This window comes from Xylocopa sonorina, chromosome 16 (assembly GCF_050948175.1).
Source record: "Xylocopa sonorina isolate GNS202 chromosome 16, iyXylSono1_principal, whole genome shotgun sequence".
Lineage (NCBI taxonomy): Eukaryota > Metazoa > Arthropoda > Insecta > Hymenoptera > Apidae > Xylocopa > Xylocopa sonorina.
The window spans coordinates 1,837,540-1,865,075 of NC_135208.1; the positions used below are offsets into that span (position 1 = coordinate 1,837,540).

The following is a 27,536-nucleotide window of genomic DNA, read 5'->3' on the forward strand; positions in this document are numbered from 1 at the left end:
TTCATTTCCTTGACTCCTACTTATAAATAACTTTTCACATTAACACTAGGTTTACCAAGTGTCATTTTGATACTTCATTTCTTTGAGCTAAACATTTGGTTAATTTTACCGAAAAAAATTATTGCTGTATTTTATTAGAATATTTTAATCAGATAAAAAGATTAGATTCGCGATTATTAAAGCTTATAAATGTAAGTAAAAAGTAATTACAATATTCTTCAAGAAAATTCTTCTAGAAAAATAACACTAAAACTTTATTATAAATAATACTAAAACTTTGCTATAAATAATTATAAAATATCGCTATTAATATTCCCAAGAATATAATAAATATGTGTTATAAATAACTTTGTTATAAATAACTTTGTTATAAATAACTCTAAATCTTAACACTTCAAGAAAATGATTGCTTTATTTTATGAGAATATTTTAATTAGATATAAAATTAATTTATAAAAATTGCATAAGAATTAATTAAAATATTTTTCAAGAAAATTATTATCGTATTTTATTAGAATATTTGAATTAGATTAGAGATTAGATTTGCGATTATATGTCTTGTAAATGTAAATAACAATTAATTAAAATACTCTTCAAGAAAATGATTTTCTTAAATAAAATTATTACTGCATTTTCTGAGAATATTTTAATTAGATTTGCGGTTAAACGTCTTATAAATGTAAGCAAAATTTAATTAAAATGTTCTCAGAAGACGAACGATATCTTCATAATTAATAGCAGGATTTCAATGAAATTTAGTAAATAGCTAGTATATATTATAGTATCTCTAAATTATAGATTAAGTTTAAAAAAAAAATATAAAATTTTTAACATACCATAACACGAGTAAAATATGAAGAAAATTATTGCCATATTTTATGAGAATATTTTAATAAGATATAAAATTAATTTATAAAAATTTTATAAGAATTAATTCAAATATTCGTCAAGAAAATTATTGTCGTATTTTATCAGAATATTTTAATTAGATTTGAGATTATATGTCTTATAAATGTAAGCAAAAAATTAATTAAAATATTCTCAGAAAGTACAATAATAATATTCTTCAAGAAAATTAACCAAAACTTTTCTCAGAAAATATAACAATAATTTTCTTTAAAAAAACTAACCAAAATTTCTCTTAAAGTTATAAATTTACAAATTATAAAGCAAACAATTAATTAAAATATTCTCAGAAAATACAACAATAATTTTGTTCAAGAAAATTAACCAAAACTTCTCTCAAAAAGATTAAAAAATTACTCTTTGACAAACTCAATGTTAAAAAACCCTGATCCACTTCATCGACGCGAAGTTGATCGTCGATTATCAGGTCAGCGACCAACATGTTCTAGCGAATCGACTAGAGTTCGCGTACATCATCGTCGACGCCATTCCCTCTCTGTCCAGCTCGACGATCTCGATGGCCGTTTTCACTTTTCGCCAGAGAAATCTGCCGTCGTGCACCGAATACACGCGCAGAAGTAAAAAAACGCGACGCTTTCCCGTTCACGAGGAAAAGGTTGGAGACAAACTCTGAACCGTTACTTCCTGATTCGTCGTTTCTGCAAACGAGATGTTTATTTTAGAATTGAGGCAAGAAGAGCATTTTTTGGTACTTTTTGAGGAGATATTGAACAGTGGAGGCTAATGAAATTATCTTTATTGATAGTTAATTGGTAGTTATGGATAGGGTTTTGAATGTTGTGGGTGTGGAATATTTTGTTAGGTTGATGGAGAAGGAATGTTGGTTTTTAATCTTCTGTTTTAAAGGACTATAATTTTTTTTTCTAAGGAATTTTAGTACTAGCTCTGAAAGTTGAAGCTTCTAGAGTTCAAGCTCAGAGACTTGAAGTTTTGAGTTCTGTAGTTTTGAGCTTGAAACTTTGAGAGTTGAAGCTCTGAGATTTGAAACTTTGAAAGTGGAAGCTCTAAGATTTGAAACTTTGGGAGTTGAAGCTCTAAGATCTGAAACTTTGAAAGTTGAAACTCTAAGTTTTGAAACTTTGAGAGTTGACGCTCTAAGATTTGAAACTTTGAGAGTTGAAGCTCTGAGTTTTGAAACTTTAAGAGTTGAAGCTCTGAGAGTTGATGCTTTGAGATTTGAAACTTCAAGAGTTGAAGCTCTGAGAGTTGAAACTTCGAGAGTTGAAGCTCTAAGATTTGAAGCTCTAAGATTTGAAACTTTAAGAGTTGAAGCTCTGAGTATTGAAACTTTGAAAGTTGAAGCTCTGAGTTTTGAAACTGAGAGTTGAAGCTCTAAAATTTGAAGCTCTGAGAGTTGAAGCTCTAAGATTTGAACCTTTGAGAGTTGAAGCTCTAAGATTTGAAACTCTGAGAGTTGAAGCTCTAAGATTTGAAACTATGAGAGTTGAAGCTCTGAGTTTTGAAACTTTGAGAGTTGAAGCTCTGAGATCTGAAACTTTGAGAGTTGAAGCTCAGAACTGTCAAGGTCTCAGCTTTGAAGCTTTGCGATTTGAAGTTCCAAAATCTGAAGCTTTGCACTTTACAGCTTTGAGAGAGCTAGAACTTTATAAGTTGAAGCTCAAAACTCTTAAACGCTGAGAGTTGAAGCTCAGAACTCTGAAATTCTGAGAGTTGAAGCTCAGAACTCTCAAGTTCTCAACTTTCAAGCTCTGAGCTTTGAAACTCTGACAAACTACGGCTATGGAATCATTTATTTAGAATAAACAAGCCAACAAGCAGGCGCGACGTTGATGTCACCGTCCATTCTCCTTTCACCATTTCGACAACTGTTATTGAACAGAGAGAACAAGCTGCAGCTATAGAATAGAGAATCATTTATTTCGAATAAACAAGCCAACAAGCTTGTCGAAGTCAAAATGACTGGTCTGGTAGATTACCAGATAATAACATCTATAATATATAATATATAATAACTATATAATATAATATATAAATATAATATAATATAATATAATATAATATAATATAATATAAATATATATAATATATAATAACACTATATTAATATGTATATTGACATTATATTGTGAATAACACTAGATTTAGTATTATTGTCGAAATGATGAGATCTGAAGAAATTTGGAATATTTAGGTTTTTGCTTGTTGGCTTTTTTATTTATTCTAAATAACTGATTCTCGCTTGTCGCAGTCTAAATGACTAGTCTGGTAGATTTGTCAGATAATAACATCTATAATAATATATAATAACACTATATTATGTATATTGACATTATATTATGAATAATACTAGATTTATTTAGATGTTATTGACGAAATGGTGAAATCTGAAGAAATTTGGAAGATTTAGTTCTTTGCTTGGTAGCTTTTTTGTTTATTTTGGATAACTGATTCTCGCTTGTCGCATTCAAAATTACTGATCTGGTAGATCTACCAGATAATAACATCTATAATAATATATAATAACACTATATTAATATGTATATTGACATTATATTATGAATAACACTAAATTTATTTAGATGTTATTGTCGAAATGGTGAAATCTAAAGAAATTTGAAAGATTTAGTTTTTTGTTTATTCTAAATAACTGTAATCTAGTGTTATTGTCGAAATGTGTGAAACCTGAAGAAATATGGAAGATTCAGTTTGTTGATTGTTGGCTTTTTTGTTTATTCTAAATAACTAATTCTATAGTTGTAGCTTGCCTCTGTAATTGTCAAAATGAGATCTGAAGAAATTTGGAAGATTTAGTTTTTATCCTTTTTCTATCCGTTTATTAGGCTTGTTTATCCTAAATAACTGATTCTATACTTGTAGCTTGCCTCTGTTACTGTCGAAATGAGATTTGAAGAAATTTAGAAGATTTTTATTTCTTATTTGTTGACTTGTTTATCCTAAATAATTGATTCTATAGTTGTAGCTTGCCTCTGTTATTGTCGAAATGGTAAAATCTGAAGAAAAATTTGGAAGAATTAGTTTTTCTTTGCTTGTTGGCTTTTTTGTTTATTCTAAATAACTGATTCTATAGTTGTAGCTTGCCTCTGATATTGTCAAAATGATAAAATCTAATGAAATTTGGAAGATTTCGTTCCTTACTCGTTGGCTCGTTTATTCTAAACAACTGATTCTCGCTTGTCGTAGTCGAAATGACTGGTCTGGTACATTTATCAGATAATAACATCTATAATAATATATAATAACACTATATTATGTATATTGAGATTATATTAAGAATAACATTAGATTTATTTAGATGTTATGAAGAAAAATTTAGAAGACTTCGTTTCTTACTTGTTGGCTTGTTTATTCTAAACAACTGATTCTCGCTTGTCACAGTGAAAATGACTGATCTGGTAAATACCTAGTGTTATTGTCGAAAGGGTGAAATCTAAAGAAAAATTTGGAAGATTTAAGTTTCTGTTTGTTGGCATTTTTGTTTATTCTAAATAACTGATTCTATAATTGTAGCTTGCCTCTATTATTGTCGAAATGGTGAAATCTGAAGAAAAATTTGGAAGATTCAGTTTATTACTTGTTGGCTTGTTTATTCTAAATAACTGATTCCATAATTGTAACTTGCCTCTGTAATTGTCACAATGAGATCTGTAGAAATTTAGAAGATTTAGTTATTAGCTTGTTCATTTTAAATAACTGATTCTATAGTTGTATCTTGCCTCTGTTATTGTCAAAATGATAAAATCTAATGAAATTTGGAAGATTTCGTTCCTTACTCGTTGGCTTGTTTATTCTAAATAACTGATTCTCACTTGTCGCAATCGAAATTACTGATCTCGTACAGATAATAACATCTGTAATAATATATTATAATACTATATTATGGATATTGACATTATTGTGTAGTTGTATTGACATTATATTATGAATAATGCTAGATTTAATGTTATTGTCGAAATGGTGAAATCTGAAGAAAAGTTTGAAAGATTTAGTTTTTTTTTTTTGCTTCTTGACTTGCTTATTCTAAATAACTGATTCTATGATTGTACGATCGATTGAATGTCGAAATGATAAAATCTAAAGAAATTTGGAAGATTTCGTTCCTTACTCGTTGGCTTGTTTATTCTAAATAACTGATTCTCGCTTGTCGCGTTACAATCAACTCCTGATCCTTTCACTGCCGAGACCAAGAGTCGCGAGGAACAGGTTCGCGATCGCTTGCGCGCACGCAATTCGTTCTGCTTCGCGTGGCAACCACGAATCAGACGCGTTATCGCGATTCCTAGCCAGCCAATCTTTCTCGCGTACCTTCACGACCGCACTCGCGAGCAAATAAATCGACTGAACCTCCGGATACGCACATTTTTTTCGAAAATCGTGCAACCACTAAACAAAAAACATATCTGCCCACAATTATGAAAGTGGTTTAAGTCAAATAATTAGTTAATGCTTGCTTCTACGATATTGGAGACAAATATCTTCTTTCTAGATTATTAAACACTTGGCCGCTTAAATATTAGTTGATATTTGTTTCCAGGATACCAGAGACAACTATTTTGCTTCTACAATACTTAAATTCTTGGCTATTTGTATAATATCCAAGTATCGCAGCACCAATTCAGGGTGTATTCACCAGAATATTTATAAAAACAATAATAAATTACTGAGATACTGGCATATTTAGTCGACTACAGACTAATATACTTGTATGTCAGCTGATACTTGTTTCTTAGATACTTAATGGAAGTATATGTAAGAATAGTAGTTTATACTTGTTTCTACGATATTGAAGACAAGCATAATTCGTCAAATAATTTAGAACAACTGTAATAATAAATACAAAATGAACATCTTATGAATACTACATATGTGCCCATAATTATGAAAGTGGTCTAAGTCAAATAATTAGTTAATGCTTGCTTCTACGATATTGGAGACAAATATCTTCTTTCTAGATTATTAAACACTTGGCTACTTAAATATTAGTTGATATTTGTTTCCAGGATACAGGAGACAACTATTTTGCTTCTACGATACTTAAATTCTTGGCTATTTGTATGTACTTTATAGATTATAATATCTTTTTAGGATTATCTAAAGCAAAGTTTTAGGATTAATTGTAGCAATATTTTAAAATTATTTCTAGCAAATTTATTAATATTGAGAACTGTATACCATTCGAGGAAGAAGGTTTCTTCAGTCTTTTAGGATTATTTCTGCCCACAATTATGAAAGTGGTCTAAGTCAAATAATTAGTTAATGCTTGCTACTACGATATTGGAGACAAATATCTTCTTTCTAGATTATTAAACACTTGGCCACTTAAATATTAGTTGATATTTGTTTCCAGGATACCAGAGACAACTATTTTGCTTCTACGATACTTAAATTCTTGGCTATTTGTATAATATCCAAGTATCGCAGCACCAATTCAGGATGTATTCACCAGAATATTTATAAAAACAATAATAAATTACTGAGATACTGGCATATTTAGTTGACTACAGACTAATATACTTGTATGTCAGCTGATACTTGTTTCTTAGATACTTAATAGAAGTATATATAAGAATAATAGTTTATACTTGTTTCTGCGATACTGAAGACAAGCATAATTCGCCAAATAATTTAGAACAACTGTAATAATAAATACAAAATGAACATCTTATGAATACTACATATGTGCCCATAATTATGAAAGTGGTCTAAGTCAAATAATTAGTTAATGCTAGCTTCTACGATATTGGAGACAAATATCTTCTTTCTAGATTATTAAACACTTGGCCGCTTAAATATTAGTTGATATTTGTTTCCAGGATACCAGAGACAACTATTTTGCTTCTACGATACTTAAATTCTTGGCTATTTGTATGTACTTTAAAGATTATAATATCTTTTTAGGATTATTTAAAGCAAAGTTTTTGGATTAATTGTAGCAATATTTTAAAATTATTTCTAGCAAATTTATTAATATTGAAAACTGTATACCATTCGAGGAAGAAGGTTTCTTCAGTCTTTTAGGATTATTTCTGCCCATAATTATGAAAGTGGTCTAAGTCAAATAATTAGTTAATGCTTGCTTCTACGATATTGGAGACAAATATCTTCTTTCTAGATTATTAAACACTTGGCCACTTAAATATTAGTTGATATTTGTTTCCAGGATACCAGAGACAACTATTTTGCTTCTACGGTACTTAAATTCTTGGCTATTTGTACATACTCTATAGATTATAATATCCAAGTATCGCAGCACCAATTCAGGGTGTATTCACCCCAATATTTATAAAAACAATAATAAATTACTGAGACAATCGCATATTTAGTCAACTATAGACTAATATACTTGTATGTCAGCTGATACTTGTTTCTTAGATACTTAATAGAAGTATATATAAGAATAGTAGTTTATACTTGTTTCTACGATACTGAAGACAAGCATAATTCACCAAATAATTTAGAACAACTGTAATAATAAATACAAAATGAAAATCTTATGAATACTACATATGTGCCCATAATTATGAAAGTGGTCTAAGTCAAAATGAAAAAAAAATGAGTTTATCAGTTATTCCACAGCACATTACTTGAAACTAAATTTTATTCAATGTCATTTTTACGATATCGTCAAAAATAAACCATTAAATGGTTGCTGTAATTTCAACATTGTATGGAATTCATTTAGTGTTAATTAAGAAAGTGGTCTAAGTCAATTCAAACTTTAAAAACAACATTTTCGTATGAAATTCACACAAAATTTCCTATTCATAATAAATTTCCATTAATCAAGACTAATAAAATTCTAAATAAAAAGATCGCATAATGTAAAAATATTTTTTAATTTATTTAAATGCAATTCATTAAATATCTCGAAACAAGAAATATATGACTTAGATCACTTTCATAATTATGGGCACATATTAGTATTCAGCTTTAAATTGATGCAAACATCAGAAAATGTTTGTCGACTATTTTTTAAATTAAGTCAGCTGATTTTAGAATGAACAGAAAAAGCTAAAATATCCTTTTTTTGTTGGAAACGATGTTTCAATTAAATTAAATTTTATGATAGGTTCTTTTACTTAAGTTCAATCTTTAAGTTAAGATATTTAACTTAAATAAGTTTATCTTTAAGCTAAGATATTTAACTTAAATAAGTTCAATCTTCGAGTTAAGATATTTAATTTAAGGCTTGAATTTAAGTTAAATATTATTATTTTAGCAATAGAAAATATTGCTAAGATTTTGATATTTTAAAAATATAAACTGTTGCTAAACTGAGGATAATCCAGCTTTTTTTGTTCATTGGAATTCAGGTCACATAATTTAAAAAACAGTGAAAGATATAAAAGATATAAAAAACATGTTCAAAGTTTCATTTTAATTCATTGCGTTTCCAGTTCCATTTTAATTCATTGCAGTTTTATTCATGCATGAACAAAACTTCTCAGAGTTTACTTAGTCTGTTTCGCTTCCATATACTTATATAACAGAAATGTTGAAACTTTCATTTCAATTCGTTACGCATAAACAAATCTTATTGAAATTTATGTAGATTGTTATATAAAAGATGTCTAAACTTTTATTTTAATTCATTATATATAAACAAAGTTTATTGAATGTCTATTTAGATTGTTTTACTTCAACGTAGTTATGTAGAAGATATATTCAAGCTTTCATTTTAATTCATTATGTAGAAACAAAGCTTACTAAAATTTATTCTAATTATTGTGCTTCCACACAGTCATATAAAAGACATAATAATTTGAAATAAAAGTTTAAAGTTTATCTTAAATTTATTTAGATTATTGTACTTCTACATAATCATATAAAAGATACATTCGAAGCTTCATTTTAGTTCATTATGTACAAACGAGGTTTATTAAAATTTATTTAGATCGTGTACTTTCATATACTCATGTAAAAGATACGTTCAAACTTTAATTTTCATTTATAACATATAAACAAATTTTATTGAAGTTTGCTTAGATTATCGTACTTCTGTATAATCACCAAAGATACATTCAAAGTTTCATTTTAATTCATAAATGTAGAAATAAAGCTAATCACAATTTACTTAAATCGTATCACTTCCATATACTTATATAAAAAGTATATATTAATTATTTTATTACATTGATTACCATTAAATTTACTTATTTTAAATTTAGAAATTTTAGTTCATTCGAATAATTTCAAATAAAATACTCAGTTGAGTTTGATTTCAATGATGTTTAGAAACTTTAAATTATTTTTAAAATAATAACTTTTGGAATTATCTTATGTACAAACAAAGTTTATTCAAGTTTACTTAAATTGTTTAACTCATAAAAAATATATTCAAGCTTTCAGTTTAATTCATTATATACAAATAAACTTCATTAACTCTCTACTTACAATCGAACAACATTTAAATTGATCAAATTACTGGCATTTGTTAAGATATTAAATATTAACTAGTTACAAACAAAAAGTTTGCATTAAATTAAGCATAAATTACGTCACATCTCATTTTTTTTACAAAATGACTTACACCACTTTAAAAATAAACAGTCCATATACAAACAAACTTAATTAACTCTCTACTTACATTATTTCACTTCCATATAGTTATACAAAAATATGTTCAAACTTTCATTTCAATTCTTTATACATACAAACAAACTTTATTAAAACATATTTAAATAGCCTTGTGAAGAAATTTATTTAGTTTATTAAAATTTATTTAGATTGTTTTATATTCGATTTTCTAAGCAATAACCAACGACACGAAATAGTTTGCGCGTGAAACAACGTGCTAAGAAAAAACTCTATCGAAATCGTCTCTTAAAACATATTTAAATAGCCTTGTGAAGAAATTTATTTAATTTATTGTAATTTATTTATATTGTTTTATATTCGATTTTCTAAATAGTAACCAATGACACGAAATAGTTCGCGCGTGAAACAACGTGCTAAGAAAAAACTCTATCGAAGTCGTCTCTTAAAACATATTTAAATAGCCTTGTGAAGAAATTTATTTAATTTATTGTAATTTATTTATATTGTTTTATATTCGATTTTCTAAATAGTAACCAATGACACGAAATAGTTCGCGCGTGAAACAACGTGCTAAGAAAAAACTCCATCGAAGTCGTCTCTTAAAACATATTTAAATAGCCTTGTGAAGAAATTTATTTAGTTTATTAAAATTTATTTAGATTGTTTTATATTCGATTTTCTAAGCAATAACCAACGACACGAAATAGTTTGCGCGTGAAACAACGTGCTAAGAAAAAACTCCATCGAAATCGTCTCTTAAAACATATTTAAATAGCCTTGTGAAGAAATTTATTTAATTTATTGTAATTTATTTATATTGTTTTATATTCGATTTTCTAAATAGTAACCAATGACACGAAATAGTTCGCGCGTGAAACAACGTGCTAAGAAAAAACTCCATCGAAGTCGTCTCTCACCTACGAACTCCTTTTGGTCGACGCTCGAACCTTCCCTCTCCCATCGCACACACCAGATATCGGAAGTTCTAACCGTTCCACGAGCGACTCGTTCTATTTCTGTGTCCACGAATCTCGCTGAGTAAACATTGTGTCGTAGTTTGCCTCGAAAACTGTGCGCGTTAACATGGCTTCGCGATGAGGTCCTCAGCAGTCGTTTTCTTCATCTGTGCTCTTCAGCAAGCCTAACCGCAACTAAAAACAACAAAACAGACTACAAAAACTGTACCTTCGTATCATAATTCCAAAAAATATGCGCAAATATCGCGAGATAAAAACTAAAAACGAGTAATTAAGGTTTTACGAGGTCCTCAGCAGTCGTTTTCTTCATCTGTGCTCCTCACCAAGCTGAACTACAACTAAAAACAGTAAAACAGACTACAAAACTGTACCTTCGAACTATAATTCCAAAAAATATGCGCAAATATCGCGAGATAAAAACTAAAAACGAGTAATTAAGGTTTTACGAGGTCCTCAGCAGTCGTTTTCTTCATCTGTGCTCCTCACCAAGCTGAACTACAACTAAAAACAGTAAAACAGACTACAAAAACTGTACCTTCGTATCATAATTCCAAAAAATATGGCAAATATCGCGAGATACAAACTAAAAACGAGTAATTAAGGTTTTACGAGGTCCTCAGCAGTCGTTTTCTTCATCTGTGCTCCTCACCAAGCCTAGCCACAACTAAAAACAACAAAACAGACTACAAAAACTGTACCTTCGTATCATAATTCCAAAAAATATGCGCAAATATCGCGAGATAAAAACTAAAAACGTGTGATTAAGGTTTTACGAGGTCCTCAGCAGTCGTTTTCTTCATCTGTGCTCCTCACCAAGCTGAACTACAACTAAAAACAGTAAAACAGACTACAAAAACTGTACCTTCGTATCATAATTCCAAAAAATATGGCAAATATCGCGAGATACAAACTAAAAACGAGTAATTAAGGTTTTACGAGGTCCTCAGCAGTCGTTTTCTTCATCTGTGCTCCTCACCAAGCCTAGCCACAACTAAAAACAACAAAACAGACTACAAAAACTGTACCTTCGTATCATAATTCCAAAAAATATGCGCAAATATCGCGAGATAAAAACTAAAAACGTGTGATTAAGGTTTTACGAGGTCCTCAGCAGTCGTTTTCTTCATCTGTGCTCCTCACCAAGCCTAGCCACAACTAAAAACAACAAAACAGACTACAAAAACTGTACCTTCGTATCATAATTCCAAAAAATATGCGCAAATATCGCGAGATAAAAACTAAAAACGTGTGATTAAGGTTTTACGAGGTCCTCAGCAGTCGTTTTCTTCATCTGTGCTCCTCACCAAGCTGAACTACAACTAAAAACAGTAAAACAGACTACAAAACTGTACCTTCGAACGATAATTTAAAAAAATATACGCAAATGTCGCGAGATAAAAATTAAAAACGGGTAATTAAGGTTTTAACAGTGCAACAGTGAATAATTGAAGTACCAGTGGGTTTCGATTGCGTAACTTCCGGTGGGCATTGCACGCGTTTCGAAGGAATTAGCGGCGGAGTGGAAAGGTGTATCGAATCGAAGAGAGCGACGATTACTGTTGGAACTATTCTGAAAAGAGGTTGGGTCGGTCCTATGACCTTGGCAAGAATAACTCGCAAGGACGTGAGGCCAGAGTGGAAACATGGTGACGCGTGGTTCCGTTTACTTCGCGGTATTCTTTGTCTTGCCATTGATCCTGTGGGTCTTTGGGAACTTCCGTCGATGCTACTTCCTTGTCGAACTGATGAAAGCTGCTAGGTAAGCTGCTTCTTTTAGGCTTCAGGTATTTCTGGTTTCTTTCTGTTTATGGAGACTAACGGTTCTTGTTTAATGAGACATCTATTACAATTTAATAAAAGAGTCTGAATTAATTTCGAGGAATTTTGTTTCTGTATTGTGAAATGAAATGAAAGTTTGAATATATTAAAAAAAGCAAAAAATGCTTAGCAATATTTTATAATACTAAAATAATGATATTTCAGTTATTAACTTAAGCAAGTTCTAAGATGTTTTTTTAGGCTTTAGGTATTTCTGGTTTCTTTCTATATATGGAGACTAGTGGTTCTTGTTTAATGAAGGATATTTTATTATTATTTGATAAAAAATTTTGAATTAATTTCGAAGAATTTTGTTTCTGCATTATGAATTAAAATGAAAATTTGAATATATACAAAATATGTAAAAAAATATGTATTATGTATATATGTATAAAAAAATCAAAAAATGCGTAGCAATATTTTATATTGCTAAAATAGTAATATTTCAGTCATTAACTGAAATAAGGTTCCAAGCTGCTTCTTTTAGGCTTTAGGTATTTCTCGTTTCTTTTTATTTATGGAGACTAACGGTTCTTGTTTAATGAAGGATATATTATAATTCCATAAAAAATTCTGAATTAATTTCGAGGAATTTTGTTTCTGGATTATGCATTGAAATGAAAGTTTGAATATATATTAAAAAATTCAAAAAATGCTTAGCAATATATCATATTGCTAAAACAGTAATATTTCAGTCATTATTATTCAATGAACAATGTATTATATTTTAATAAAAGAATCTGAATTAATTTTGAGGAACTTTGTTCCTGTATTTATTATGAGTTGAAATGAAAGTTTGAACATATAAAAAAAATGCAAAAAATGCTTTGCAATATTTTCTATTGCTAAAATAATAATATTTTAGTCATTAATTTATATAAATTTATTCTTTAAGATATTTAACTTAAATTCAAGCCTTAAATTAAATATCTTACCTGGAAGATTGAACTTATTTGAGTTAAATATTTTAAAGATTAAACTTCTGCTTAGAATCTTAACTTAAAGATTGAACTTACTTAAGTCAAATATCTTAGCTTAAAGATTGAACTTAAGTAAAAAAACCTAACATAAAATAATCAAGCAAATGTAAAAATCTAACTATATGACCTGAATTCCAATGAACAAAAAAAAAGCTAAAATATCTCTTTTAAGTTAGGAAGGGTATATTGTAGTAATATTTTAGCAACAGTTTCTATTGTAAAAATAGCAATGTCTTAGCAGTATTTTCTATTGCTAAAATAATAATATTTAAATCATCAAGATATTTAACTTAAATTCAAGCCTTAAATTAAATATCTTAACTTGAAGATTGAACTTACTTTATTCTCTAGAATTCTATGGAAGTGAAAAAATCTAAGTAAGGTTTAATAAAGTTTGCTTGTGCATTATGAATTAAAATAAAACTTTGAATATATCTTTTATATGACTACGAGAATGTAAAACAATCTAAGTAGATATTCAATAAACTCTGTCTAAATATAATGAATTAAAATAAAGCTTTGGATACACGCTATGCATAAATGTTTAGTCCAACAACAAAACAATGTAACTCTTAATTGAATATTGTAAATGAAACACTTTATATCATATATGTCTCTACTCATTAAGTTATGAACCTTTAATATAGATAAACATTTAATATAGATAATAATATGCTTCAACGTATGCACCTCTGGTAGCACGCAAAGTATCCAGCGATTATTCAATCTCTTGCTACACATTCTGCAACATGTCTGGTGCGATTTTGAACACTCCCAAATATGTGTTATGACACGAACAATGCGAAAAACCGTTTAAAAACACTGAGCGCGGTCACCCATCCTAATTCGTGTCTCAACGACCACATCTTAACCTTGTTGATCTCAAAACTTTGATACTTCTAATACCACCAAATACTATCAATAATATTAATAATTATCTTTAAGGTATTAGTTGGTCCACTGCAGGTCCTTCAACTTCAATTAAGCTTGCGAACCACAATTTAAGAAACTCTAAAATAGATCATTGCATATGTAACGATAAATATGATAAATCCAATAATTATTTACAATTGCTAGTTATTACATATAATCACCATTAAGATTGATAATTCGACTAAGTCAGTAATCAGAATAAAAAGTAGTTTTTTTTAAGCAATTACTAATCAGAAAAAATCGCATTGCGTCTGTGTTCTCACGTGGCCAGACGAGTTTCGAATAAAATCCAACGCCTCGTCTGGCACACATGGCAACGTTCGCAAAGAGATCAGTGTACCGCGCAGAGCACTAGAAAAACTCGAGCACATATTTTTCCGCGGCTTACGGAATGTTAATTCCTCGTTGGCCCGCTGCCAGAGCAGCGAACGAAAGAGAAAGCAACTTGGAACGGACAAAGAATAGTTAGTAAGAAGTAACGGCACAAATATCGCGTCCACGTGAATCATTCCTGTAAACCGTGTCAAATTTCGTTTTTTTCCACACGAGATGGCATATATACTTTTTATCGTATAATATCTCGTCAATAATTAATAATAATAATATCGATGATGTTTGGCAGTATCAATAATACCCCGTAAATAACTAATAATAATGTCGATGATGTTTGGCAGCGTTTGTAGAAGCATCGAAGTTGCGATCAACGAGGTTAAGATTCGGTCACCGTGACGCGAACTGGGATGGGTGACCGCGCCAGGTGTTGTTTTATTAGCGATTTTTCGCTATTGATAAAATAAAATTCTTTCAACCAATTAAAAGCTTTTAAAGATCATCGAGTGTTATATTTGGAATTTATAACAATTTCAAATTCGATCTGAAATAAAAATTGATAATAGTGAAAATTTGCAAGAGTTCTAAATTTCTTAAAGTTCTGCATAAATAATAGTTGTTAGTAAGAAGTAAGGGCACAGATATCGCGTCCACGTGAATCATTCTTGTAAACCGTGTCAAATTTCGTTTTTTTTCACACGAGATGGCGTACATACTTTTTATCGTATAATATCTCGTAGATCATTAATAATAACATCGATAATGTTTGGCAGTATCTATAATACCCTGTAAATAACTAATAATAATATCGATCATGTTTGGCAGCGTTTGTAGAAGCATCGAAGTTGCGATCAACGAGGTTAAGATTCGGTCACCGCGACGCGAATTGGGATGGGTGACCGCGCGCTACGTGCTTTATTTAAGCGCTTTTTCGCTATTGATTAAGTAAAATTCTTTCAGCTAATTATAAGCCAAGGATCATCGAGTGTTATATTTAGAATTTATAATAATTCCAAATTCGATCTGAAATAAAAATTGATAATAGTGAAAATTTGCAAGAGTTCTACTTTATCGCATTGTTGCTTCTAAATTTCTCAAAGTTCTCTAATACATAATTAAAATAAATATAACATCTCTGTATATTAACTATGTAAACAAATTTTCAACGATACGTAAAAATAGCATTGCATGAATGTTCTCACGTGGCGTGACGAGTTTAGAATAAAACTTGATCAAAAGGTATGCGCGACAGTTGTTAGAAACGCAGGAAAATAACAGAGGGAAACCCAATCGTTACGCGATAAAACGCGCTCTCGCTTTCAGAAGGAGGAAGATGATGATAAAAAAGCTTTGTCATTCCTCGTGCTCTCCTCGTTCTCCATTGAATTAAAACCGCGACGACGCTCGTCTCGCGATCGGCTCGTCATCGCTCGCTTCAACGGCCGTTCCATTTCGAATCAGCTGATGACGCGGCTCATTATAATTACGACGCTACGCCTCGAGCCTCAGTCTCTCTCGTGCTGTTGTTCTCGTCCGTTGCGCAAATCGTCGGAACATCGACTCGTTATCTGCACGATTCCCCCCTCGAGCTGCAACCGATATCGACGCGAACGCGCTGAAAGTCGACCCGTGAGCCTCTGCAACTGGAGAACGCGATGACTTCCTGCGCAGGATCGGTAAACACAATTGGTTCCGTTTCTAGACCGCGAATAATACACCTTCTTTCCCCTCTCGCAGTCGTTCAATCTTATAAATACACCTGTGAATCGCGTAAAACTGATTCAGCGTGAGCAGAAGACCTTTTTCTTCCCTTTCGACGACGAGACGCGGCTGGAAAGTTCGAGAATTCGCGGAAGATCGACACTTATCTTCCGTGATTCACGTCGCTCCTAATGTTCTCTCGTTTCTAATAATACCCGAATCGAGATCGATTCCGCGGTTCGAACGCGCGAGGAAACGCAGATCGATGAATCATTTCCGTCTCGAGGGACGTAATATCTCGCGAGTAATTAGCGGAACGCGGTCGTTAATCTCTCGATGGCGATGCTAATTATTTTCGTCGAATTTCGAGAGCAGCGATTGGCGGCGTCGAAGCTATCGACAGCGTCCGCACCGGTTAAATGTGAACGCGTTACGTAAAATGTTTAATTATAAATACGCTTAGCGTCCTCGTCGACGATGATCGTTCTCGGTCGCGTACAGCGAATCGCAAAAATATTCAGACACTATAGCCTGCTTTTAGTTCATTCTCTGAATTAGAATTTTTTTTTTTATTTGGTTTCATGCGATGGAATTAAAGAACTTGTTGCTTTAAAAAAGTGTACAACTGTATACATTTATGTAATGTACATTTGCTGTTTGCAATTAAGTTTCTAGTTCATTCTCTAAGTTACAATATTTTTATTTAGTTTAATATAGTAAGATTAAAGGACTTAGTGTCTTAAAATGCAATAAAAATAAAGAGCTTATCGTCTTAGAATGCAGTAAAATTAAAGAACTTATCGTCTTGTAAAAGCACGCGTAATTTGCTACTTACAATTTAGTTTCTAGTTCATCTTCTAAGTTAGAATATTTTTATTTAGTTTAATATAGTAAAATTAAAAAACTTATAGTCTTAAAAAAGCATACATAGTTTGCCACGCGCAATTAATATTTCAGTTGACTCTCAAATTACAATATTTTTATTTACTTTAATGGAATAAAATTAAAGAACTTATCATCTTAAAAAATCGAGATTAAACTAAAATTAATACGAACCTCAATAATTAGGTAAATATGATCGAAATAATGTTAATATTAATACCTAAATCGAGTATGAAATTAAATAAATATTAATAATTAAATCACGATCGAAATTAGCTAAACATTAATCATAAAATCGAAATCGAAATAATAATGTTAATAACAAAGTAAATATTAATAACTAAGTCGAGTACGAAATTAAATAAATATTAATAAGCAAATCTCGATCGGAATTAGCTAAACATTAATAATTAAATCGAGCTCCAAATGATGCAAATATTAATAACTAAATCGAGATCAAAATTAGGTAAATATTAATAATTAAATCGAAATCGAAATTAAATAAGTATTAGTAATTAAATGACGATCGAAATTAGCTAGACATTAAAAATTAATTCGAGATAGAAATTATAATGTAAATAACAAAATAAATACTAATAATTAAATCTATTTAAAATAATATTAATAATGAAATTGAGATCGAAATTAAGGAAATATTAATAATTAAATCGAGATCGAAACTAAAGAAATATTAATAATTAAATTAAGATCGAAATTAAGGAAATATTATTAAATAAATTGAGATAGAAATTAAGGAAATATTAATAATTAAATTGAGATAGAAATTAAGGAAATATTAATAATTAAATTAAGATCGAAATTATGGAAATATTATTAAATAAATTGAGATAGAAATTAAGGAAATATTAATAATTAAATTGAGATAGAAATTAAGGAAATATTAATAATTAAATTAAGATCGAAATTAAGGAAATATTATTAAATAAATTGAGATAGAAATTAAAGAAATATTAATAATTAAATTGAGATAGAAATTAAGGAAGTATTAATAATTAAATCGCGATAGAAATTAGCGAAATCATTTATTATTTAGTTAATTTTAGTTAGTAATCTCGTAAGAAATTAATATCGTGGAATGCAAGAAAAAGAATATGCGATATTGAAAGGTTTTGTGAAAGAGAAAGGGAAACCTTTTATTTTAGATTTTTTGTTCACGAGATTAAACTATATTAGAAACTGTAGTAAATGAAAATTTATGATGTGTTAAAATAACATGACGGATCCTTTGGCGCACCCTAAATCTTTCTTTTCCAATCACCTTTCACTTGCTGCTTGTTCGAATCTTGTTACTGCATGCTCCATATTTTCTGTCTCTCTGATGTTCTTAATTCTTTCTCCTTTTCTCTTTCCAATTTCACCCTATCAGCCGTTCTCATTTTGTCTTCTGATAAAATTCTCTGCGAGAAGTATGCGATAATCATTCTTTCGTAAATTTAATTCAACTTTGTGCGAATTTGATAGAATTTTTTGTGAGAAATATGCGATAATCATTTTTTCGTAAATTTAATTCAACTTTTTGCGAATTTGATAAAATTCTCTGCGAGAAATGTGCGATAATCATTTTTTCGCAAATCGAATTCTACTTTTAGCGAATTTGACAAAATTTTTTGCGAGAAATATGCGATAATCATTCTCTTGTAAATTTAATTCATCTTTTTGCGAATTTGATAAAATTTTTTGCGAGAAATATGCGATAATCATTTTTTCGCAAATCGAATTCAACTTTTTGCGAATTTGATAAAATTCTCTGCGAGAAGTATGCGATAATTATTCTTTCGTAAATTTAATTCAACTTTGTGCGAATTTGATAGAATTTTTTGTGAGAAATATGCGATAATCATTTTTTCGTAAATTTAATTCAACTTTTTATGAATTTGATAAAATTCTCTGCGAGAAATATGCGACAATCATTTTTTCGCAAATCGAATTCTACTTTTAGCGAATTTGATAAAATTCTCTGCGAGAAATATACGATAATCATTTTTTTGTAAATCTAACTCAACTTTTTGGGAATCGATGAATTTTATTTGCAAATGGGTGTATTAGATTTGAAAAAAAATGAATATAATTTGCGAAGGGGTGAATGCAATTTACAAACGGATAATTTTGTATTGCAAGAGGATCAATTTAATTTGCAAAAGATTGAATTTGATTTATAATAAATTTTGGTTGAATTTAGTTTGCAATGGGTTGAATTTTATTTGAAAAGAAAAGGGTGTATTTGATTTGCAGAAGGACCAATTTAATTTGCAAAGAAGTGAATATAATTTACAAACGAATAATTTTATATCAATCACAAAAAAATGAATTTGATTTAGAAAAGAGTAAATTTAATTTGCAAAAAGCAATTTTTAGTTAGCAAAGGGACAAATATAACTCACACGAATGAAAAATAATGAAATGTGAATCTTATTTGCAAAAGAGTACTTAATTTGCAAAGAAGTGAATATAATTTACAAACGAATAATTTTATATCACAAAAAAAATGAATTTGATTTAGAAAAGAGTAAATTTAATTTGCAAAAAGCAATTTTTAGTTAGCAAAGGGACAAATATAACTCACACGAATGAAAACTATAGAAATGTGAATTTTATTTGCAAAAGAGTGTACTTAATTTGCAAAGAAGTGAATATAATTTACAAACGAATAATTTTATATTGCAAAAATATGAATTTAATTTAGAAAGGGGTAAATTTAATTTGCAAAAAGCAATTTTTAATTTGCAAAGAATCGAATACAACTCACATGAATGAAAAATAAAGAAATAATAATTTTATTTACAAAAAAAATGTACTTAATTCGCAAAATAATGAATTCAATTTACAGAAACCTGAATGCGACTTACAAAGAGATAAATTTCAAGTACGAAAAGTATATTAATTTTTGCCCTAATTATTAACAATTTATAATATTAAATATTATATTATATTTATTAACAATTTCCTAATTATTAACAATTTCAAATGCATCCTCATGATAGAAAAAGTTTGAGAACCCCTGATCTACGAAGACGCGAATAATTTTATATTGCAAGAATTCATCCTTATGAATTTAATTCCGAAAAGGATAAATTTTATGTTCAAAATGTCGAATTTGATTTGCAAAGAGACGAATATAATTCACACGAATGAAAAATAAAGAAATGATAATTTTATTAGCAAAAGGGTGTACTTAATTTGCAAAGAAGTGAATGTAATTTACAAACCAATAATTATTATTACAAAAGGATGAATTTAATTTAGAAAGAGGTAAATTTAATTTGAAAAAAGCAATTTTTAATTAGCAAAGGGACGAATATAATTCACACGAATGAAAAATAAAAAAATAATAATTTTATTTGCAAAAGGGTGTATTTAATTTGCAGAAGGACCAATTTAATTTGCAAAGAAGTGAATATAATTTACAAACGAATAATTTTATATTACAAAAGAATGAATTTAATTTAGAAGGGGGTAAATTTAATTTACAAAAAGCAATTATAACTCATTTGCAAATATAACTCACATGAATGAAAATTAAAGAAATAATAATTTTATTTGCAAAAGGGTGTACTTAATTTGCAAAGAAGTGAAAATAATTTACAAACGAATAATATTATATTGCAAAAGGATGAATTTGATTTAGAAAGGGGTAAATTTAATTTGCAAAGTGACAAATATATCTCACACGCATGAAAAGTAAAGAAATATGAATTTTATTTGCAAAAGGGTGTACTTAATTTGCAAAGAAGTGAATATAATTTACAAACGAATAATTTTATATTACAAAAGAATGAATTTAATTTGGAAAGAGGTAAATTTAATTTGCAAAAAGCAATTTTTAATTAGCAAAGGGACAAATATAATTCACACGAATGAAAAATAAAAAAATAATAATCTTATTTGCAAAAAAAGTGTACTTAATTCGCAAAATAACGAATTCAATTTACAGAAACCGGAATATAATTCACAAAGAGATAAATTTCAAGTATGAAAAGTATATTAATTTTTGCCCCAATTATTAACAATCTCAAATGCATCTTCGTCATCGAAAAAAGTTTGAGAACCCCTGATCTACGAAGACGCGATGTGATTATAGCCTCATTATAGCTTCTAATAAACTTTAATGTATCATTTATTATCGTTTCGCATATCATTAACCCAGATTCCATAAATTATCGATGTATTAATCAATTTGTCAAATAATCCCGGACGAGAGAGTAAATATAACTGAACGAACGCCATTCTTTATTTATTTAGGTGGGATTGTCTGCAGATAAACAGTCGACCTCGACATTCTCGATAATCAAACACGATAACTAGTACAACGAAAACGATTGCATTAGTGATGTATGTGCAAGTGATGTTTCATATATTGCAATGGGTTTTTTTCTTTTTTTTTGTTTTTTCCCACTTAAATACTTGATCGTCATCGTTCTTAGCTTTCGTGTCGATTAGTCAGTGGTTTCTTTTGTTTTTCCTTACTTCAGACAAGAAATAACGTAATTTTTTGATATTCCTGTTTACTTTATTTAATATTTAAATGGTTAGTTAATTTTAAGCTCGATTTAATTAGTGATATTTACTTAACTTTTAGCTCGATTTAATTATTAATGTTTAGCTAACTTCGATCGTCATTTAATTATCAATATTTATTTAATTTTGATCTCGATTTAATTATTAATGTTTAGCTAACGTCGATCGTCATTTAATTACCAATATTTATTTAATTTTGATCTCGATTTAATTATTTATATTTATTTAATTTCGATCTCGATTTGATTATTTATATTTATTTAATTTCGTACTCGATTTAATTATTACCCAACATATTTTAACCCAATATGTTTAGCCAATTTTTATCTCTATTTAGTTATTAATATTTTCAAAATTTCGTGCTGGATTCAATTATTAATGTTTAGCAAATTTTAATCGTGATTTTATTATTAATATTTATTTAATTTCGATCTCGATTTAATTATTAATTTTTATTTAATTTCGTACTCAATTTAGTTTTTAATATTTACTTAACTTCAAGCTCGATTTAATTATTAATGTTTAGCTAACGTCGATCATCATTCAATTATCAATATTTATTTAATTTTGATGGCGATTTTATTACTAATATTTATTTAATTTCGATCTCGATTTAATTATTAATTTTTATTTAATTTCGTACTCAATTTAGTTTTTAATATTTACTTAATTTTGAGCTCAATGTAATTATTAATGTTTAGCTAATTTCGATAGTCATTTAAGTATCAATATTAATTTAATTTTGATCGTGATTTAATTATTAATATTTATTTAATTTCAATCTCGATTTGATTATTAATTTTTATTTAATTTCGTACTCGAAATTTCGCACTTTAGTTTTTAATATTTACTTAATTTTGAGCTCAATGTAATTATTAATGTTTAGCTAATTTCGATAGTCATTTAAGTATCAATATTAATTTAATTTTGATCGTGATTTAATTATTAATATTTATTTAATTTCGATCTCGATTTAATTATTAATTTTTATTTAATTTCGTACTCGATTTAGTTTTTAATATTTACTTAATTTCGAGCTCGATGTAATTATTAATATTTAACTCATTTTCATCGTAATTTAAGTATCAATTTTTATTTAATTTCGATCTCGATTTAATAATTAACCCAATATATTTACCCAATTTTGATCTCTATTTAGTTATTAATATTTCCAAAATTTCGTGCTGGATTTAATTATTAATGTTTAGCAAATTTTCATCGTGATTTAATTATTAATATCTGTTTAATTTTTATCTCGATTTAGTCATTAATATTTACTTAAATTCTAGCTCTATTTAATTATTAATGTTTAACTAATTTCGACCATATTTACCTATTTGTTGCAACGAACAAAATAATATGACACGAATGAAAAATAGAAGAATGTGAATTTGATTTGTAAAAGGGTGTATTCAATTTGCAAAAGGGTGAATTTGATTTGCAAAGGGATGAACGTAATTTGGATGTATGAGAAATAAAGAAATGTGAATTTGATTTGTAAAAGGACGAATTTAATTTACATAAGGGTGAAGTTCTGCAAAAGGTCGAATTTAATTAAAGATGGCTTAAAAAAGAATTGAGATAAACTTTAAAAATTACTTAATAAAAGAAAATGAGGTAAACTTTTCTAAGTTAAATTTTTAAAGAATTAAGTTAATCTTTTTTAAGTTAAATTTTAAAGGAACTAAATTGTACTTTCCTAAGTTAAATTTGTAAAGAACTAAGTTACATTTTTTTAAGTTAAATATTTAAAAAATTAAGTTAAACCGTTCTAAGTCGAATTTTTGAAGGAATAATACAATTTTTCTTAAATTAAATTTTTAAACAACTAAGTTGCACTTTTCTAAGTTGAATTTTTAAAGAACTAAAGTACACTTTTTTAAGTTAAATTTTTAAAGAACTAAAGTACATTTTTTTAAGTTAAATATTTAAAAAACTAAGTTAAACCGTTCTAAGTCGAATTCTTGAAGGACTAAGTTATTTTTTTCTAAGTTAAATTTTTAAACAACTAAGTTGCACTTTTCTAAGTTGAATTTTTAAAGAACTAAAGTACACTTTTTTAAGTTAAATTTTTAAAGAACTAAAGTACATTTTTTTAAGTTAAATATTTAAAAAACTAAGTTAAACCGTTCTAAGTTGAATTTTTGAAGGACTAAGTTATTTTTTTCTAAGTTAAATTTTTAAACAACTAAGTTGCACTTTTCTAAGTTAAATTTTTAAAGAACTAAAGTACACTTTTTTAAGTTAAATTTTTAAGGAACTAAAGTACACTTTTTTAAGTTAAATTTTTAAAGAACTAAAGTACACTTTTTTAAGTTAAATTTTTAAACAACTAAGTTACACTGTTCTAAGATGAATTCTTGAAGGACTAAGTTATTTTTTTCTAAGTTAAATTTTTAAACAACTAAGTTACACTGTTCCAAGTTGAATTTTTAAAGAATTAAATTAATCCTTTTTAAGTTAAATATTTAAGTTCAAAAGTTATTTGACAAAAGTTAATTTTTTTTTTTTAATTTCTTATTGTTCTTATAGCATTATAATATTATATAATTTTATTCAAGGTTTTTAATTAGAAATTAAACTTAGTGTATTATACTATATATATAATTTATGATATTCATCAATATATAAATGTATGCTGTAAAAATCACGTATTTGCATTTATACGCGAAACGTTTCACTGGGTGGCATTTAAAAGTTGTCTGGAGAAGGCAAACAGCGGGTTTATCGCGTCTTGGTAAAAATGAAAACGACCGTAAGCAAGGGAAACGCGATTAGCTATTTCCTCTGTTGGCTGAAAACGGATGTGGTTCTTATTTAAGATATTTTCTTCGACCGTTCCTTCTTGTTCGCTCGTTAGTTTACGTATCGCTTGGCTACCGGGTGAAACCCGTACGACCAAGCTTGTGTTTCGTGTATCTCGACGAGAAACTGTGAGTTCTTCGTAGAAATTAACTGTGAGTTGTCCATTGAAATTATTTTGAAAAAACCCTCCTCGAATTTACCTGCAGAAATACTAAAAGCAATATTTAAAAAAAAAGGGTAAAGAAATCCATTTTAAATCAAACAAAAAGTAATTTATCTATCTTAGAATTTCGTATACCAACGAAGAAATTGTTTTAAAAAAACCCTCCTCGAATTTACCTGCAGAAATACTAAAAGCAATATTTAAAAAAAAAGGGTAAAGAAATCCATTTTAAATCGAACAAAAAGTAATTTATCTATCTTAGAATTTCGTATACCAACGAAGAAATTGTTTTAAAAAAACTCTCTGCAGATATACTAAAATTAATATTAAAAAAAAAATAAAAGAAGAAATCCATTTGAAATCAAATAAAAACCAATTTATCTATTTTTTATTTTTTTTTTTTAGATCAAGGAAGAAATTATTTTGAAATAACTCTCCTCGAATTTGCCTGCAGAAATACTAAAAGCAATATTAAAAAAAAAAGGGTAAAAAAATCCATTTTAAATCGAACAAAAAATAATTTATCTGTTTTATAATTTCCCAGACCAATGAAGAAATTAATTTCAAAAAACCCACCTCGAATTTGCCCGCAGAAATACTAAAAGCAATATTAAAAAAAAAAGAAGAAGAAAGACGAAATCCATTTTAAATTAAACAAGAAACGAACAAAAAACAATTTATCTGTTTTATAATTTCCTAAACCACCCAAGAAATTATTTTTAAAGAAACTTCCTTGAATTTGCCCGCAGAAATATTAAAAACAATATTAAAAAAATATAAATCCATTTGAAATGAAATAAAAACCAATTTATCTATTTTTTATTTTTTCTTAGATCAAGGAAGAAATAATTTTGAAAAAACCCTCCTCGAATTTACCTGCAGAAATACTAAAAGCAATATTTAAAAAATAGAAATCTATTTTATATCAAATAAAAACCAATTGATCTATTTTTGATTTTTTCTTAGATCAAGGTAGAAATAATTTTGAACAAAACCCTCCTCGAATTTACCTGCAGAAATACTAAAAGCAATATTTAAAAAATAGAAATCTATTTTATATCAAATAAAAACCAATTGATCTATTTTTGATTTTTTCTTAGATCAAGGAAGAAATAATTTTGAACAAAACCCTCCTCGAATTTACCTGCAGAAATACTAAAAGCAATATTTAAAAAATAGAAATCTATTTTATATCAAATAAAAACCAATTGATCTATTTTTGATTTTTTCTTAGATCAAGGAAGAAATAATTTTGACCAAAATCCTCCTCGAATTTGCCCGCAGGTCGGCCTTGCAAACGTTGCACAAAGTGTCGAGTAAAGCACGCGAACAGAACTACTTCCTAGGCGGGCTGTCGCACGACTGGGTCAGTTACTATGAGAACCGAATTGAGAGCGATCGCTCGTGCCTCAACGAGTGGAATGCTATGGACAATCTGGAGTCTCGAAGACCACCGTCGCCGGACAGCGTACGCACCAAGTAAGTCCATCTTCTCAAACCCCCTCTTCAACCTTTCCTCCTCCAAAAACAACAAAAATCCAACATCGAATTATATTCAGACCCACTAAATTTGATTTTTTAAGCAAATCAAATCATTATTTCTCTTAAAACCCATTAAATTTGATTTGTTAAGCAAACAAAATTATTATTTCTCTTAAAACCCATTAAATTTGACTTGTTAAGCAAACAAAATTATTATTTCTCTTAAAACCCATTCAATTTGATTTGTTAAGCAAACAAAATTATTATTTCTCTTAAAACCCATTCAATTTGATTTGTTAAGCAAATAAAATTATTATTTCTCTTAAAACCCATTCAATTTGATTTGTTAAGCAAATAAAATTATTATTTCTCTTAAAACCCATTCAATTTGATTTGTTAAGCAAATAAAATTATTATTTCTCTTAAAACAATAAATTTGATTTGTTGAAGTTCAACCAGGTCTGCTAAATCATAAAACAGCAACTGTCGACCCATCCTTTGGAGATTATCGAATATAGCAACATTTGGAAACCAGCTGTTCATCCTAGAAATAATATCCAAAAAGCCACTACTTTTGAAGTCAACTTAATTATTATTTATTACAAATACCAACTAAAGGTCTTCATCGTCTACTTTGAACCTTTTGTGTTGTCCTGTTCATCAAGTTGAGACACACATGCATTGCATTTGGCAAGCAGCTGTTTGGAGCAGGAATAATACTTAAAAAACCACTACTTTTGAAGTAGAATTAATTATTATTTACTACACATACCTGCTAAAGGTCTTCATCGTCTACTTTGAACCTTTTGTGTTGTCCTATTCATCAAGTTGAGACACACATGCATTGCATTTGGCAAGCAGCTGTTTGGAGCAGGAATAATATTTAAAAAGCCACTACTTTCGAAGTAGAATTAATTATTATTTATTACACATACCTGCTAAAGGTCTTCGTCGTTTATTTTGAATCTTTTGTGTTGTTGTTTTAGTGATAAAGTCGAGGTGCTTCTTGGGTTTGTTGCTTGCCATGGTCAAGATTAGGATATGCGCTTCTAAAAACTAAAAACACGTCGTTATTCATAGGAAAGTTAGTTTAAAAAATTAAGACACGTGTATCAAAACTTTGTCGACGGTTTCATTAATTATTGCAGTCCTCAATAGTTACATAAAATGAAACTTAGAAGAATTACAAGTCGTTGAGGATTGTTCTCCATCGAAGTTAATTTCTCAACGTGAAACTAACAATTCCTTCGACTTTGAAAGCACAAATTAGCATCGACAACGAGAGCAAACGTGGATGCGACTGTTGTTTGGTTAATTTTTAGGTTTGTTGCTTGCTATGGTCAAGATTAGGACATGCGCTTCTAAAAACTAAAAACACGTCGTCATTCATGGGAAAATTAGTTTAAAAAATTAAGACACGTGTATTAAAACCTTGTCGCAGGTTTCATTAATTATTGCACTGCCCAACAGATAGCAAAATATAAT

At 28.5% G+C, this 27,536-nt stretch overlaps 1 protein-coding gene across 2 annotated transcripts in view; it reads left to right on the forward strand.

The window, feature by feature from the left end:
* Window positions 1-27,536, forward strand: part of Ssh (Protein phosphatase Slingshot) — a 195,378-nt gene that overhangs the window by 155,659 nt on the left and 12,183 nt on the right. For both annotated transcript variants that reach the window (XM_076907397.1, XM_076907396.1), the window contains one exon: window positions 25,854-26,048. In XM_076907397.1, the coding sequence (XP_076763512.1) occupies window positions 25,854-26,048 (195 nt within the window). The remainder of the gene's footprint in view (window positions 1-25,853; window positions 26,049-27,536) is intronic.